This window comes from Cryptomeria japonica, chromosome 6, assembly GCF_030272615.1.
Source record: "Cryptomeria japonica chromosome 6, Sugi_1.0, whole genome shotgun sequence".
NCBI classification, from domain to species: Eukaryota; Viridiplantae; Streptophyta; class Pinopsida; order Cupressales; family Cupressaceae; genus Cryptomeria; species Cryptomeria japonica.
Window position 1 is genome coordinate 102679903 of NC_081410.1, and position 18194 is coordinate 102698096.

General features: G+C 36.0%; 1 protein-coding gene across 1 annotated transcript in view; it reads left to right on the forward strand.

Moving 5' to 3' along the window:
• LOC131050133 (uncharacterized) overlaps positions 1-15525 on the forward strand; it is a 37444-nt gene extending 21919 nt beyond the window's left edge. Inside the window, exon 2 of the mRNA XM_057984303.2 lies at positions 15094-15525. Coding sequence (XP_057840286.1) covers positions 15094-15217 — 124 coding nt within the window. The 3' untranslated portion in view covers positions 15218-15525. The remainder of the gene's footprint in view (positions 1-15093) is intronic.
• The last annotated feature ends 2669 nt before the right edge of the window (positions 15526-18194 follow it).

Sequence of the window (18194 nt, forward strand, 5' to 3'; positions counted from 1 at the left end):
CCTCGCGTTCCCCTGTCCCCAATGCCCGTGGAACACTGAAAAATTCTCTAAGTATGTCTTTCTTCAGCTCTTCGCCAACTCTCCTTTCTTGAAATTCGCACGTGAGAAATGAAATGTATCTTCTTGCTTATATAGAATTTCTCTTACGTGCTGCTAAGTTGGGAGGAATCTAATTTGGTAGTTGCATTCATTATGCGTCATACTTTCCCATTCACCACGCATGCAAATGGAATTTCCCTTGTAGTTGAGTTCAAATTTGGAAATTTCCTTAATGCATCAAGTCATGCGTCATACTTAGAATATTCCTTGCCAACTCATTAATTTATATTTTTCCATTTTCAAAATTTGGAGGGATTTTGGAAGATTCTTTCAAGATTTCCCTTATTCATCTGCTTGGCTTGGCTTTTCTTGCCTTGGATGGAATTTCCACGCATTTCCACCACCTCCTATTTTTTAGGAACTTTCATAAAATTTAGGACCTAGGTCTAGTAGAGAGAAATTTCTCATGAGTCCAAATCTGTAAAAATTTTCGAATTCGGACAAGATTTGGTGCCTAAAAATGGAAATTTTTAAATTTTTCCTGAGGGGATTTTTACTTTTCAATCCATTCTTGACCTTCAAACTCCCCTTCACCTTGGAAAATTCTTCTTCATTCCTGACTTGGGTGAGGAATTCATCATTTTGCATGTTTTCCATGCCTTCATAGATTTGGCGCCTAGATTCTTCCTTGGCTCCTTGTGTGTGATTTTGACTTTTTGAAGGTTTCCCTAGCTCTATCCATTTGGTGCCCTTCCAAGACTTTGGGCGGATTTTTACCTTGGCCAAGGATTCATTGTATTTGTTATGAATTCCATGATGCATCAATTTTGGTGCCTCAATCCTCTATTGTACAGAATTTCCATCAAGGCAGGGAAACTTCATTTTCCACATTCTCCATGACCTCTCGACTTTGGCGACCTTCCAACTCCTAGGGCAGAATTTTGCACTGAAGGAGGAATTTCACACTTTGTTCGATTTTTCTTCATCCCTTGAATTTGATGCCTATATTCTTCCTTGGGCACTGTTTGCACTTAGGGATGGAATTTTAAAGTTCTCATGATTTCCAAGGCACCCTTATTTTGGCGTCCTCCAACCTTGGGCGCATTTTGGCCTGTGTCATGGAATCTTACACTTTCCACTCTCTCCATGGAATGTCTCTTTTAGCGCCCTAGGCACATGTGGGCGCAATTTCTTCATTAGGGAGGAATCTTGCAATTTTTTATTTTTCCAAGGTATGAGGGATTTGGCGCCCCATTCCAAGTATGGGTGCTATTTGCTTTTTGCCAAGGAATTCACAGTTTTTCAATTCTCCTTGTTGATCATGTTTTGGCTCCTTGACTCCTCTATGGGCACAATTTTGACTTGGAGAGGGAATTCAATGCTTTGCTCAGTTTCCAAGATGCTTTGGATTTGGCGCTATTCCTCCATGTTGGGGGCTAGATTCATCTTATGATGGAATTTCATCTTGCTTCTTTCGGACTTAGGTGAATTTTTTTGAGCTTTCCATTCCAGGAATGGATGCCAACACTTAGCCAATTTTTAATTGATCCTGTCTGCTGACCTTCCGGATTTGGACAAATTCTTCAGGAATGCTTAGTCTTCATCGTTTGCCTTCGGGGACTTGTCACCAATGAACTTTCCAAAAATAGAAACATTTCAAAATGTCAGTGTTAGACCCCAAAATGGGACGCAAGATGATGTACTATAAATAGAAACTTACTAAAAATAGTAAGTTTGATTTTTGGCAAAATGAAAACATTCCGGGACGCAATAAAATCCCTAAAAAATAGGAACTTTCTAAAACTCCAATTTCGCTCAAATTTTACTGGGAGGTTCCTTGAAGGGTTTTGGTTCTAGTTCTACATTCAGTTTTTTTCAAAAACCCTAACAGAACCCCTAAAATCTAGGACTAAAGGCAGAAACCCTAAAATTGACAAAACAAGCCCTAGACTCAACCAAATTCATTCAAACGAAAAGCCGACTTGATCAAAAAGACCCTCAGACACTTGCAAAACAGAGAGACTGCGACCAAAAAACCCCAAAAAACAAGACAAAAGACTGAGAGGGCCTAAAAAGTAAGGGGTTCCCATCTGGGATGGGGTGATGTGTGATTAAAGTTTGAAACTGGAGGCACTCTATTTAAACCCTAATTCTTTACCATTTGAGCTTGTTCCATTCGGCAAGGGTGACTTTTAGAAAAAAAATCATTTAAAATCAGGTATTATCCACCTTAGTTTTTCCTTCACTTTCACCAAAATTGTGGTTGGTTAACCTTTTCTCTTATAACAAGTAATTTTTTTTGGTGCAATTATTGAAGAGCAATATTTTTTGGCCATTTAGCATGATATGGCGGCAGAGCTTTGTTTTGATTTTTAATTTACTCACTTCAGTTATGGTAAAGGAAGCTGTGCTGTTAGAAGAAATTAGATTAGATAAATTAAGAGATCATTTACATGAGTTTTCCTTAGCTATCCCAAATTATTTTTTGCTATTAGTCTCTATTATATAGGCACGTGCTTACCATTTGGAAAAACCTATAGCCCAATGCAAATTACATTATATTTTGACTGAAATTAATTATAAGGGCTTCTGAATTTTGGTTAGGAAATCCTCCGTGCACTAATCTACACAGGAGTTGATCCCACCTCGTCCTTTTCCTATATTATGAGAGTGGAGCCTCTTGGTGTTCTTTTGGAATGGGAGCATGGTAGACTATAAAGCAATTTAGTGGCAAAGGGCAGGAAGTTGAGAATAAAAAATTTAAAAACCAGCTGAGGCCTCTCCTCTTGTTCAATCAAGTGTCTTTGAGAGTGAAGAGGGGCCTAAAAACAATAAAAAAAGCTACCAAGGTAATACTCCACTGTTGTACATCAATTATACTAATACCTATTCCAGCAACTATAGAAGACCCTGCACTAGCATAAAGTATATTTTGGCCGGCATATTAGGCAGCCAATACATATAGAAAAGCCTATAAACAAATATAAGATTAAAAGCAAGAGTATAGACCATCAGAGATATAACTGAAAATAAGTGCTTGAATATGATCATATTAAAAGGAATTGCATTATCTGTCTTTGGATTTTAATGTGACCTTTGTAGGCTTCATGATTCGAGTGGCAATTAGAAAAAAATCTGACAAAAGAACAAAAAACTAGAGGGTCACCTTGGCAGGGCATAACACTGTCACTGTTGATCATAAAGCTTAGGCCATATTTCATGGTCATAAAAATGGTTGTCACAGGCATACATTTGGCTGAAGAAGCTCGATTGTAATAAATGATTCAAAGTGGTCTGAATCCACAAGAGACACAATATAGACAATTTAAAAAATTATAAGGAAAAGAGAAATAGTGTTTGAATGAGTTTTTATGTTGCTTATTCACAGGGGTTTGCTTGTCATACGACTTTTCAGATTCTTGGGCAAATCACTCCACTTTTTAATATTTTATCTTTAGACATTTCATTTCTTGCTATAATGACTATAAAAGAATTGTCATTTGATTGTAAATGTCGGTGTTACACCTTCACATTGTTTTTCAAAGATTGTTACCTTTATGCAAATTACTTTCAGCTTAAATAAAATTTTCATTTTCATTGCAGAATTATATGTGATCTTGGGTTCAATTCTGTTGTTTTGGTTCATAGCTTTCATGATGTGTTAAGTTTTTGCAATATAGTGTGTTGTCCATCGGATTACAAAGTGAATCTGTTGGATCTTATAGCAGTTTGTCACATTTTCGTATATCTCATCAAACAAGGTCAAACTGTAAGAAGCATGGTTTGGAGATACATGGCTCTTCAAATACCGCTTGTGTTGGTTCAGAATCCAGATATTCTCAGATTGAAAATAAATAGGGAAAATGAGATCCTTGCAAACTGTTGCTCAACGATTTCCTCAAGAGGCATAAGATGGAGTTGCTAGGGTAGTTTAACAAAATCATTTCACAAGTCAGACGAACATTCACTTTTTCGTCAGGCAGATCCTTCAGAGGTGCAACAATTTTTAACTTTTAAGGTACAAGTGACTTAGGTATCTCTCATTGTGGAGGTAAAATTGATGTAGACAAGGTAGAATCTCGGCTGGATCAACTGGAATCACACGTTAAAATTAAATTCTGACAATGGAAAGATAGCATCTGCACCCTATAAAAGATGCATCCATTCTAAATAAATGGTTGGAATCATAATATCTTTAAAGAAACAAAGAAAAGGATGGAAAAATCACTTGAGTAGAAGGCTTTCTCAGTCAAAACATGGGCAGACTTTGTAAGAGACTTTGTAAGAGGAGCAACACCTGGTGAAGATTTATGACAGCAAACACAGAATGTTGATACCATTGTGCCAGGGTCAAGAACAGAGTGTGCAAGATTGTATGAATGCATTTCTTGTCTTGTCGGCATAGTTTGCACTCGTGACAATGAGAGGCATAGGATTCTAAAATACCGTAGCATTTTGCTATTATTCATCCAAAAAGAGATGAAATTCTTGAAGGTCAAGACATTTTAGAGAAACCCCCACATAATGTGTTCTAGATTGAAGAAACATTAAATTATAAAGGAAGGAAAGAAACTTCTCTTGGCACTAAAACACTGACAAAGGGCTTCCCTGGATAAGAGTCTACTGCATGGCATGGGAAAGCAAAACAAAATTCACAAGAGTAAGTGGCACCTGAATGAAGAATGTCATGTTAAACAAACACTATTAGTTGTAGTGGAAATCCTAACAAAAGATTCAGCACCAGCTTGAAAACCGGCATCCACACTAGCAGACACCTCTACCCACAGTAGAGAGGGGGAAGCAAATCGTAGAGGTAGATACCCACACCATTGTCTGTGACTCACATCTGTGGTTGAAGAGAACATTTATGCACTTGATAGTGTATAGTGACAGCCTAGAAAGGCCTGATTTGAAAATGTCTTCAGGAGGTTGAATCTGCTGGTGGTACTTCATTCTCAATCATATACAATCTGTTAGGTGAATTATGGTAGAGATATATATGTTATTTGATAATGCCCCTTCCGTGTGAATTCAAGTTTGTTTTGGGATGAAATGCACTACGATGTGGCACCTCTTGAAGTGTGTGACATTTTGTTCGATCAAGTTTTTATGATAGGACTTCCCTTGGGAATGGCCTTCACCAGCATCTGTTGGTAATTCTCTCATTCTCCTTGAGAGATATGCCCTGATTAGCTGTCAAGTCAGCCACAAAATTTCCTTTCCTCTTTATGTGGCTGAAGGTAATGCTCTCAAAATCTACTACAAATTCCCTAACACACCTGATGATGGAATTCAACATCCAAGCCCTGCACTCTCTGTTTCATAATGATTAATTTCAAATCATCTACCCAAAGCATCTTCCATCCCAATTTCCAAGCAGTTTTTAAGACATAGGGTAGAGCTCTGGCCGAAGCCAAATTACTTCATCCTTACCCAAAAAACCAAGCTTGTAAATTTACTGGTTGCCCCAATAAAAATATGAACACAACCTCTTCTTGACAACCCAGGATTACACTTGGTTGCTCCTTAAAATTGAGTATCAAACTTTCTTTATTCAGAGGATGCCATTTGATACTTTTTAGGGGAGGACTATCAATCTTCTTCAAACTACCAAATAGTTGGTGCACTCTTGGCCTTCTGTTGGCCCACTCGAGCTTGCTTAGACTGAGGTTTGCCACGCCTCCCACTTTGTAATTTCCCACCTCAATTACTAAATCCACCAAAAGATCCCAGACACTCTTTGCAAATCCTGGCCCTCCTTGAAAAATCATAACATTTCTTTCCAAACATACATTCCAAATTAAGAGCAAGGTAACCACACTCAAATCCTCTTTCAAGCACATGCTTTGAATACTTATCTTCCAATACTAGCTCCATCATAAGCAATCCCATAGAGATCTAGCTTGTGACTATATTTTTGACAAATATACAAATAATAAACATATGCCGTTTGGAGTCCTTGCTATTATAACACAAGTTGTATTGAGAAGGATTGCTCATTCCCATTATGTTTAGTCTATCCTATGTCAATGCTTGACCATGCATTGCAATACATAAGAAAACATTTAATTTGGGAGGCCAAGGTCACACTACACTCTTTTGATAGTGAGGAAGTCTAGTCACTAGATTGAGTAGTTAGAGAAGCACATGTTTGATTGCACAACCACTTCTCTTGATTCACACCCATCCCAAATTAATGAATCTTCTCGAGTGACCTTGGAGATTGGGCAAGCTTCAATAGCTCCGAAATCTTGTGGAAAGTCACATCTCACAATGGAGAGATACTTGGAAATTGGATCCATTCCAATGAACCTTTAATTTCAATCATGAATCATTGACAAATGCCCCCCTATTATTCTCATAGAAGGTAGCAACTTGGGCAAAATCTGCATCTTAACATAGAGGTCTTCCTTGTATCCAGGCCAAGCTTTAAAAATGAATTCTCTCACCATTACCCAATTTCCATCTCAAATTCTTTCTCACTAGTTTGCTTTATTATCTCATAAAATTCCATATCTTAGATCTCCTTGGAACTGATTCTTGCTGCAGAACACTACCATAGCCATTGTTAGTGATATACTTGGTATGCAAAACTCAACTTGAAAGCCTGTTTTCACAATATGCTCTCCAAATCAGCTTCTTTCTAAGGGCAAGGCCTTTTTCATCTTCCTACAATCTTTGAAACTCAATCCTCCACTTTTATTCTCTTTGTAGATACCTTCCCACTTTATCAAATGAACTTCCCTCCTCTTCTATGCCACACCATAAGAAATTTCTCTGCAAATCTGTAATTGCCTTCACAATCTATCTTGGAATTTTAATTAGCAACATAAAGTAAATAGGAATAACCAATAAGGAAGCTTTAATCAAAGTAATCCACCCAGCTAAGGAGAGCCACCTCTCTTTCAAAGAAGAAAACCTACTTGGACACATTTGAAACTTCTAATCTCTCATAGACACCTTGCTTTCTACCTCGGGCACCCCCAGATACGAACTTGGAAATGGCACACAATCAAATTCCAGAATTCTTCTTATGTTTAGCGAGTCCTTGCCAAAGTCTTTAAGAAAATATATTTTGGATTTATTCTTGTTCACATTTTGGCTTTAATTTGCTTGATTTGAATCTATCACCTTTCTAATTGATTTAGGTTTCTGAACACTTGCCTTTCCAAAGAGTATCTTGTCATCCACAAAGTGAAGATGAGTCACATTTTCCATCCTAGAGAAATTTGGAGGCCTCAAATGCTCCCTCTTCATGGCTTCCCCTTCATTGTCCTTCCCAATGCCTTTGCTACAATCAAGAATAGGAAAGGGGGAAGTGAATCCCCTTGCCTCAATCCTTTAGAGGCTTCAAAAGAAGTTGTGGGAATGGCATTATTGAGCATTGAAGAAGACACAAAAGAGACGCATCCCCTCACCCATTTGCACCAGTCCTCACTAAACCCAAACTTGAGCAGAATTATCTCCAAAAAAACCCAAGAGATCCAATCATAATCCTTATTCATATCTTCAATTTAGAACCATACATTCCTTTTCCATTTTATTGAAGGATCATCTAGTGGATGACAATCACACCATCCAAAATCTACCTCCCCTCCAAAAACCCACTCTATTCATTTGATATGATAAAATCTACGTTACCCTGAGTTTTTGGGACGACAATTTTTTTTTCCAAATTTGGGGATGGGGGGGTTGGGGACGGCAAAGGGGACGGCTATATAAAATATAGGGAAAATTTAAAATATATAGGAAAATTCTAAATGTTCATATGAAAACATGGATAAAGCATGCATATATACATTATATTCATATGAAAACATGGATATAGCATGTGTATGATACTATGAAAACATTTTAGAATGTAAATTTTGAACATACAACATTGTCAATACTCAATATGCATTCATAATTCAGAATTTCAATTCATTCACATTGTCAATATGCATATTATAATCAATATTAAAGACATAACATACAAAATGCCCAAAGGCTACACTATTGCCATATAGTTTCATTGTCTACTACGATATGAAAATCAAAATAGTACTAAGTAAATACAAAAAAACAAAGTATAATGCTGCCCCTAATCTGCATATCCTAACATTGCGTCAAAATCAGAGTCCTTTGAGTCTCTGCCACTATCATGGTCCACGCCCACCTCATCTAGTGGAATCCCAACCAATCCTTGTGGCGTCTCCTCCTCATCAACCTGGGCCACATCTTCGGGATCAACATCCCATCGTAAAGTTGGAATCTGTCGATACTTTGGAGTCTGACGATCCTGAAGTCGAAGAGCATTGTGCACAACCACTACCTTCTCCGCTCGTCTAGAGGTAAGTCTATTCCTCTTGATAGAGTGGATAAAGGCATATGTGGACCAATTCCTCTCTGTAGTAGAGGAACTAGCAACTTGTGAAAGTAGGCAAGTGGCCAACAATTTCAATTGTGGTGTATCCCTCCCATGCAATGTCCACCATCCAATAGGGTCTTTTTGGGCTAATATGGCTATGTCCAATCTCGCTTGTGGTTTACTCAATGTAGGACCACGAAGATTTGTGAAGTCAAGGAATTGTGCACGAAGTATGGAAGCCTGCTCCTCTGTATATATCTTATCAATGGCCCGTGTGAACCCATCTAAAACCTCATCATCATCACATGGAGGCATCCTTCTATCCCTTGGTGCATACCATTTGGGATTCAATGCATAGGCTGCCATATGAAGCGGGGTGTTCATTATGTTCCACTTCCGCATCAAAATGGGCCTAATATGTTGCTCATAGAACCCCAAAGTAGGATCCTTAGCCAAAATTGTTTGCTTTAATCTTCCCCCAAGCATACTGTCAAATGTCTCATATCTCTCTCTAAGACTAGGATAGTCTGTATTAGCATATCTGATGACATCTACAATAGGTGAGATGATAGAGCAAACATATTTGCAAGTGCAAAGTTCAAAATATTAAAACCAAAATATGAAAATCAGCAATCTAGTATTTAATTTTTAAAACAATCAGCAATCTAATATTTAATTTTTAAAACAATCAGCAATTTAATAATAAAATCAGCGATGTCTTACTTCATAGTGGACCACCAATTGTCATCAAGGATCTTTTGTTTGACAGATTTTCCTTTAGTAGAGTTTGATTCCCGCCATCTAGTCCATTCAGGATTCACCGCCATCAACTGTAGAGGATCAAGCATCCTCTCCAACAAGATGAAGCAAGTGGCATACCTATATTCATTAAAATAATAAAAAAAATTAAATGGCATATCTATATTTTATTCAATGAGAATTAAAATAAAAAATTGGAAGTTTGATACAAAATTAAGTGGCATTAGCATACCTTGTTTCAATGGGTTTGAGAAACTCCTTTGAAAATGATCTAAAGAGAGCAAGTGAGGTGTGGTGGTTGCAAATGAACATTTGAATGTCTCTAGCTTCTGCCACCACTTGCTTCACCCAATCTATTTTTCCTATATCTTTCAATGCATTGTTCAATGCATGAACACAACATGGGGTTCAAAAGATGTGCCTGTAAGCTCCCTCTACCATCAAACCTGCTAATTTGCACACGTGTTGAATCAGTGATCACCTGTACAATCCACATCTTTCAAAAAATAAGAACCAGCAGGGCATGTGACAATGATATTGATGTGGGGCCGATCTAACACAATAGAGCAACTAGTCCTCATCCAAGTTCATTTCATATCCTCCATTAACACATTAACCTTGGAATACTCTTTGTCTAAGATAGTAGTCCGTAGCTTATGATCTCCAGGGGGGGTGATTGTGGGACCGAAATTGGCTATATCCATGACCATTTGTTTGAAGTAAGAGGAACGTGCCACATGAAATGAGATGGCATTAGCAAAAAAGAATCTACCTATAGATGATTCTAAAGCTTCACGTCCTTTTATATTAAACAAAGCTTCTATTGATCCTCCCTTCTCACTACCCATCTTCCTCTTTCCTCTTGTCTCACTTTGACTACTACTACCAATAGTGGATGTCATAGGTCCAACTGTTTGTGAAAATGCAAAAGAAGGTGGCAGTGTTACCACACCTTGTTTCTCCATTTCTGCCTCCATATGCAATCTATGACATTCTATCCTCTCCTCATCTTTTAGTTCTGGACAAGCTTTGACCCCATGGCCTGGAACACCCAAAAAATGAGATTTTACCCTTGTGTAGCTGCCCCTAAAATCTGTTAGACAAACATGACAATTCCACACCCTACTCCGTCCCGAATTTTGTTTTTTTCTACCCTTAGGTGTAACATATTGGAGAAGAGGTTTTGTTTTATTTAAAGGGCCTTTTGCATATGTTTCCATAATTTTTGAAGGGCATTTAAATACAACAGGTTGCTGCCCACTACTTCTCCCAGCACTTCCACTTGCATTTCTACCAACCACTTCCACTTCATTCTCACTACTACTATCACCCCCACTGCCCCCACCGCCCACATTGCTGCTCATTTTTTTTTGAGTTTGAATGAGCTGATAAAATACAAAAAAATAAAAAACAATCAGACATTGGCACATTTCTCTCAATTAATATTTTATATTTATAAAAGATTAGTATTCATTGAGAATAAAATGAAAATGCCATTGTAGCTACAACAATACTTGCCCTAGAAGGCTAGAAAAAAAAAACTAGATTCTCAGAGATTACATAAATGATAAAAGTTTTTAGTTTTATCATTTATGTAATCTCTGAGAATGTTGCAGTCAAATATTAATACTATTATACTGGGGAATGATAGCATGGGAATGCATTCCCCATACTATCATTCCCTTTCAAAACAAAATTAAAAATGAAATAAGTTTAAAAATAAAAACCTTGCTGCTGCTGAAGGAACAACAATGGCCAATCGATGAAGCCACTACCCACTAACCACGGTAGACTTTCCAGTTTCCACGATAGACTACCCACGACAGCCAAAGAAGACTGCGATTTCCAGCCAGACTGAATGCGATTTCAAGCTAGTCAAACTATCAAAGTCTAAGCGATTTCCAGTTCCACTCTTAGCGATTTCCACTTCCAACTTGGCTTGTAAGTTGCAAACCCTAATTGCATAAAATGATAAAGTTTAAAATGATAAAAACTTTTTATGTTCGCCAACGAGAATAATAGGCTATAGCGCTATGTTCGGCAGGGAAATTTATTTTTATGTTCGCCATAGGCGCAAACATAAAAATAAAACAAATGTTCCCTTCAAAAATTTAAAACATAAAAAAATTTGAACTCCACTATTATAGGTTTAAGTATTAACTTATTAAGTTTTAACTTTTAACTATTAAATTTAATATGATAGTTTGAAGTATTAAAAAATTAATATTAATAATATTAAAATCGCTTTCTTTTTCTTTTTTTAATTTTTAAAGACTTCGAACCATTTAGGTCGAAGATGATACTTTTAATTTAATTTTTAATTATTTAAGAACAATTTTTTTTTTTTAAAATGACATATTTTAATGTTTTAATTTAGCCTAGTCATGGGGGACATCCAGCCGTCCCCGGGACGGATTAGGGACTTCTCGGCCATCCCTGGGACGTACGGACATCCCCCATGACTAGGAAAACCGCCCCCCCGTTTCCGAGACGTCCCCTGCAAATACCCCTATATTTGGGAAGGGGGGGGGGACGGGGACTTCCCTTGGCCATCCCCAAGTCCTCAAAACCTCCTCGGGACCGGGACGGGGGATTTCAGGCCGGGGACGCGTCCCGGGTTACGTAGGATAAAATCCATACATCCTTCATCTCCTCGCCATGACTTAAATTACAATTTTGTAGATCGTTTGACAAAGGAATATTGGGCCTAAACCATCAATATATATATATATATATATATGTATACAGTACAGCTGTATCCATCCATGCCAAACCTGGATTTTTTTATGATGCACTGGGGAACCCAAACCTTGAATCTGCACCCAAATTGGCAAACATAGGATCAAACTGAAAAGCATTTCAAAGAATGCCAATCTTAAATAGCAATAAGATGAGACTGCCTCCAATAAATTATCATTTGTATGTGAGATGGATGTTGGTGTTTCCTTCCTAGATATGTTAAAGTTAAATGATGTGATCTTAGTACTTAGTCCATTATTGTCACCTAATGGACTAAGGAATTTCAATTGCCTTAAAGACCTTCGACCTCTTGAGATGATAGAAGAATGCCATACACAAAGTTAAGGATAGCATTGATGATATCAAACAGAGCACATTCATTTTTTTCTGACAAACTATATGAAATAAGGTCCTTCGAATCATCAACATACAACCCAAAGTGTATGGGTGATAATGGACACCCTATGTCACAATTCTAGTATTGTAAATGCCCTTAGTGTAACTATTTTGATGGCAATGTGGCCTTTAATTGCCCGATAAAGAGTTATCACATAGGAGCTAAGTAAATCTAGAAAGTCTAAATCCTTGGGTCTTTGGAACAAGAGGTGTCTTGAAATTTTTTCAAATGTCTCTCAGAATTATCAAAACAACTGTAACCATTTGTCTAATGGCTTCAGTTTCCTCAATGATAGGTGTAGAGGTGAGTGCAGGGCTCCATATATACTGGTTCCTTATGGTGCCAGATCTTGCCTTTGCTAAGAATGTTTTAGCCTTTGTCAATATATATATCTAGCCATCCGATATAATGGATCTAACAATTTTAGTCTGTGTCAGGGAATCAGGGTAGAAGTTAATAGTGGATAGAGTAGATCTCCAACCATTGGTAACTCATGGTGAACCTTGTCTGTACACAAAATCTCATTGTTCCAGAGATGGGGATTTCCAATAAGATGCCGATGCCCAATGTGGACACCGGTCCAACTCTCCGATAACTTAGGATTAAAGATCTAAAAATTCTACTCAGACAATTTATTCAGAAACTCTTTCTTCATTACCTAATTATGATTATGAGCAAAATTACACCGTCAACTTAGGAATAATAGCAAAACTACACATGGCATCTGAGCAATATTTGTTCATTTTCAAGGATTAAGGGTTATATAATAATGGATTGAATTGAATTAGTTCTGCTTCCTTGGTCCTTTATTTTGTTTGTATTTTGTCTTCCGGTGCAAGACACTGGTGTTTACATGTGAAGATTCACCTTTGTCAATGTTGGATTTTGTATATGCTATGGAAGCATAGAATTCAATGAGAAATGCTCTTATCCATGCAGAATCTACTTAAGTTTTCAGGGCATGCAAATTTGGTTGCTGAGATAAGAAGTTTTGCTAATGTACGTTGACAACGCGTGGGGGGGTATTTATGAGTTTGTAGGATACACAAGCTGTAGGTCTGCAAAGGTATTGGTGGTAGTTCATAGAACTATCTGAACATCATAAGACTAATTACCTGTACAGACAAATAGAAGTCAATTAACAAAAGGGTCGGTGTACTTTTTCATCCTACTTTTTGAGAGTTATTTAGCTAAATGGATTATATCAACATTTCCATTCTGCTTATTATTATTTTGAATTTTTTCATCATATGTTTTTATTCGTGTTAACAAGCACTCGGATGCTCTATATTGACTCAGACTGCAGTAGCTGCAATTGGTTTGTTTATTTTGGTAAAGTAGTAACACTTGTAGACATGATTATGTGAAGCACCCCTCAGCCTCCTCACCAACTTCACAAAAAGTACCTTTATGCATTACACTTTTCCATCTAGAGGGAGATGCATCTATATTCTCTTGTTGATCTCTAAAATTAATATCAAAAGTTATGTATTTGTACATCTCCATCCTATAATGATGATTTTAACAACATGCATATTCATACTACTTATCTGGTAGGAAGGGGAAACTATAAGCATTGACCATCAAAAGATGGATTCTTTGGTCATAAAAATTTGTATCGCCATTTTTAAGATTATGATCTCTGATCAGTATGCACTTTTTCTTTTGTTAGTTGTCATATAAAATAAACTTGTGCTATACACCACATGCAGTAAACAGATTACTGTATTCATGCACTGAGCAAAATTCTTGTTTTATAATAGTACTTCGCTTCTGTGAGAAATGGTAGTTTTCATGTATTTGTCATAAAGGGTAAAGCCTGTTTAAATTCAGAGCCACTTGGAGCTTTTCTGTGTATAACAAGAACAGAATGTTTTAGGACCTGTCTTTGGTTTGATCACTTTAAATATCTCATTTGATTTTTGTAGAAAAGATTTTCCCTATGGTGTGCACGTTGTCCATGTCTCTGTGTAGATGTGGATCATCAATGAGGTTGGTATCCAACAAGATTCCTTTGTGCCTATAATTGAAGTGCAATTGAAGCATTTCTTCGCCACTGTTAAAAGGCTGTTGTGAATATGTTAGGAACAAACTCTAGATATGTATGCCTTAGCAATAAAATAATTTTTATTGAAACATAGTGTTAAATCCAATGTTATTCCAACAATTAACTGATAGTTTTCAATTCAAAAGTGAGTAGAGCTATCCTTTTGAACACATTACAAACATAGAAGGTCTAGAATAATTTGTAATCAAAGACCAACTTGCTAACTTACTCCAGGGGGCACCCTCTATGCAACAAAGATTCTGTTGTGGGCACTTATCGACAATGGTTGTTGCATAGCCATTCATGATTAGTCCTGTAGATAATTGGCATTAGTGTCTCTTTGAACGAAGTACCTTCTAGTCATATGACAGTAATAACATTTATCTAGTGCATTTTATGTTTGCATTCCTTTCCATTATATTTGTAAATGCCATGTGAAAATTGTCAGTTATCAAGTCTAAAAAACTAAAGAGCGAGTAGTTAAAGTAAAAAAAACATCTTTATTGCTACAATCCAGGGAATTGTGAAAAAATACCAGATTTGGTTGTAAGTAACATATATTTTAATGTCTACTTAATTTATTTATTTATTTATTTTTTGAGCATTTTGGTAACGGTGAAGGTTAACTGTTCAACTTCCCTTACCATCGTTGAATCTTTTCTTGTAAATCAGGACATGCATATAACCCATCTCTTGTCTTCCGTGTGGAGCATATGTTTGTTGTTAGGAACATAATTTTGTTAACCTCCTCATTTGTGACAGGTACTACGAATTAGGACCTGAAGATCCTCCCTACGCTGCCAAGTTTTATGACTGTTGTGGTGCAGAGGAACCAGAAGCAGCAGGTTGCAGGACATCTTTCCACATCTCATATGATGATATATGATCTGCTACCAAGTTCTATTTTAGTTTTTCTATGCTATATATATACACAACTTGTATCTTAAACCCCTATTTTTTAATTTAGAACAGTGGTTTGTCAAAGAGAGTTCCCCTAGTTTTAGTTGAGCTAGCTTGCAAATGTCAGCGAATTCACTGCTTTTATTTGTTTTTACGTATAAATTGTTATAACTGTCTTATAGATATTTAAATTTTACAAATTAAGATTTGTATTTTTATATGATAGATTTAAGGTTTAAAGCAAACATTAGTTGTAATAACAAGTTTGATTATATTACATCTTTTATAGTGCTATGCATACTTTTCCTAAAGATAATTAGATGTCACTTATATATAGAGAGGGAGAATTTTTTTATTTTTATTTTGTTTATAAATGCATGATAATTCATACCTACATAATACCCTAGTGATGTTTTGTGTATAAAGTTGCATGGAAATTCATACCTAAATAAATTTGTACAAATCATATACCCTAATGATCTTGTGTGTATATATAAAGTTGCATGGAACTCATACCTACATAAGTTTGTGCAAATCATATACCCTAGTGATCTTGTGTGCATATGTATACATACATACATAAGTTTGTGCAAACCGTATACCTTGGTGATCGTGTGTGTGTGTACGCACACACAAGATCACCAAGGTATACGATTTGCACAAATTTATGTAGGCATGAATTAACATGCAACTTTATACACACACGATTTACACATACTTATGTAGGTATAAATTTTCATGCATTTAAAATTCTCTAAGCGATGGGTGTGCTGTCCTTTTTAGGCTTGCTTCTTGAACAATTCATTAGGATAATAACCACCTATTAACAATAGGTGCATTATACCAAAAAATGAAACCAGAAGGGCAATGTTTGGTATAATGTAATATCATTTAAACAATTTTTAATTCACCCACCAGTGGGACATAGGAAATTGATGAGGTTAATCATCAATTGTTTGATGTAGGAATATAAGTTGTGTTATAATTTATTAAACTATATGGTCAATTGTGTGACACAAAATCAATATAGGTGATATGATTTGACTCAGAGAAATTTTATGCATTTCGTCAATCAAGTTGTATTTAATTCTTATAAATCAATGCACAGTTAACTATATTTTATTGTAAAAGGTGAAAGAAGATTTATATTAGGATTTAATTGTGCAAAAGTTAAACTTAGTGATCCATATTTCATGTGTATTGGTTCACATAATCTAATCTCTCATGAGAATAAATGGTCACCTTATCACTCATTGCATATAGGTGATGCTCATAGGAGTGAAGCATTGAGACTTCTTGAGAGGTCACCCATCACAATATTACTTCTACTCAAGTATGCATAACCATGGAGTTTTTCCCAAAATTAAATAGAATTAACTTGGTACCAATTTAAATATCAACTTGACATAGTTTGACCTTCTAAACATCCTTCTAAAGATCTCTTAAGAAAACCATTACATTTCAATCAACAAATTTGGTATAAGATAATTTAGATTCATTAAAACCCCATTTGATTAAAATGAAAAACAAATCAAATATAACGTATGGCTCAATATAGTAACCTTGAGTATGCACATTCATAACACAAAATTACAGTCTAGAACTACGACAAGTGTTGGCTTAGCTATTTGAATATGGTTTCAATACTAGGTTTCCATTGTGGTGAAAGGAAATCCCAGAAGTTATGCTAGTTGTTGATCACGTATAGAATAAAGGGAGTAAATAGATATCCAATTAAATTATTCAAATCGATTAGTAAAAATGAAGAAGCATATTTTTTACTTAGTTGAATCTTGAGAGATATGGTGGATGGATCCGGTTTTACTCAACAAAAATAATCTTGACTTAATATCATTCGTCACTAAATATTTGTTTAAAGTCAATTATGATATATGTCATAGAAAGGCTTGAGAAGATGAGAAAGAGGCTATCGCCTACATGGGGGGAGGAAAGAGAATGGTCCTTCCATAATTCCACATGGAAATTACCCTTGGGATTTTCTTATTCAACCAAAGGATCTTTTGGTGTGTTTGAGAATGAGAATTGTTGTGAGTAATTAATTCCTTAGTATTCTAGATCCTAAGAAGTAGAGGTGAGAGCTCATAACCCAATTCAAAAACCTTTCTGATCTTCTGCCATTTCACTAGATCATGTCTTTGGCAATTTTTGTCATCGTAAATATCTTAGTATTTTCATCCAAAAATGGAGTCACTCTTTGGGAATTTGAAAGAGGATTCATTTAAATATCAACTTGACATAGTTTGACCTTCTAAACATCCTTCTAAAGATCTCATAAGAAAACCATTACATTTCAATCAACAAATTTGGTATAAGATAATTTAGATTCATTATTAAAGGCCTATTTGATTAAAATGAAAAACATCAAATATAACCTATGGCTCAATATAGTAACCCTGAGTATGCACATTCATAACACAAAATTACAGTCTAGAACTATCACAAATGTTGGCTTAGCTATTTGAATATGGTTTCGAGACTAGGTTTCCATTGTGGTGAAAGGAAATCCCAGAAGTTATGCTAGTTGTTTATCATGTATAGAATAAAGGGAGCAGATAGATATCCAATTAAATTATTTAAATCGATTAGTAGAAATGAAGAAGCATATTTTTTAATTAGTTGAATCTTGAGAGATATGGTGGATCCGGTTTTACTCAACAAAAATAATCTTGACTTAATATCATTCGTCACTAAATATTTGTTTAAAGTCAATTATAATATATGTCATAGAGAGGATTGAGAAGATGACAAAGAGGCTATCTCGCCTGCATGGGGGGAGGAAAGAGAATGGTCCTTCCATAATTCCACATGGAAATTACCCCTGGGATTTTCTTATTCAGCTAAAGGATCATTTGGTGTGTTTAAGAATGAGAATTGTTGTGAGTAATTAATTCCTTAGTATTCTAGATCCTAAGAAGTAGAGGTGAGAGCTCATAAATGGAGTC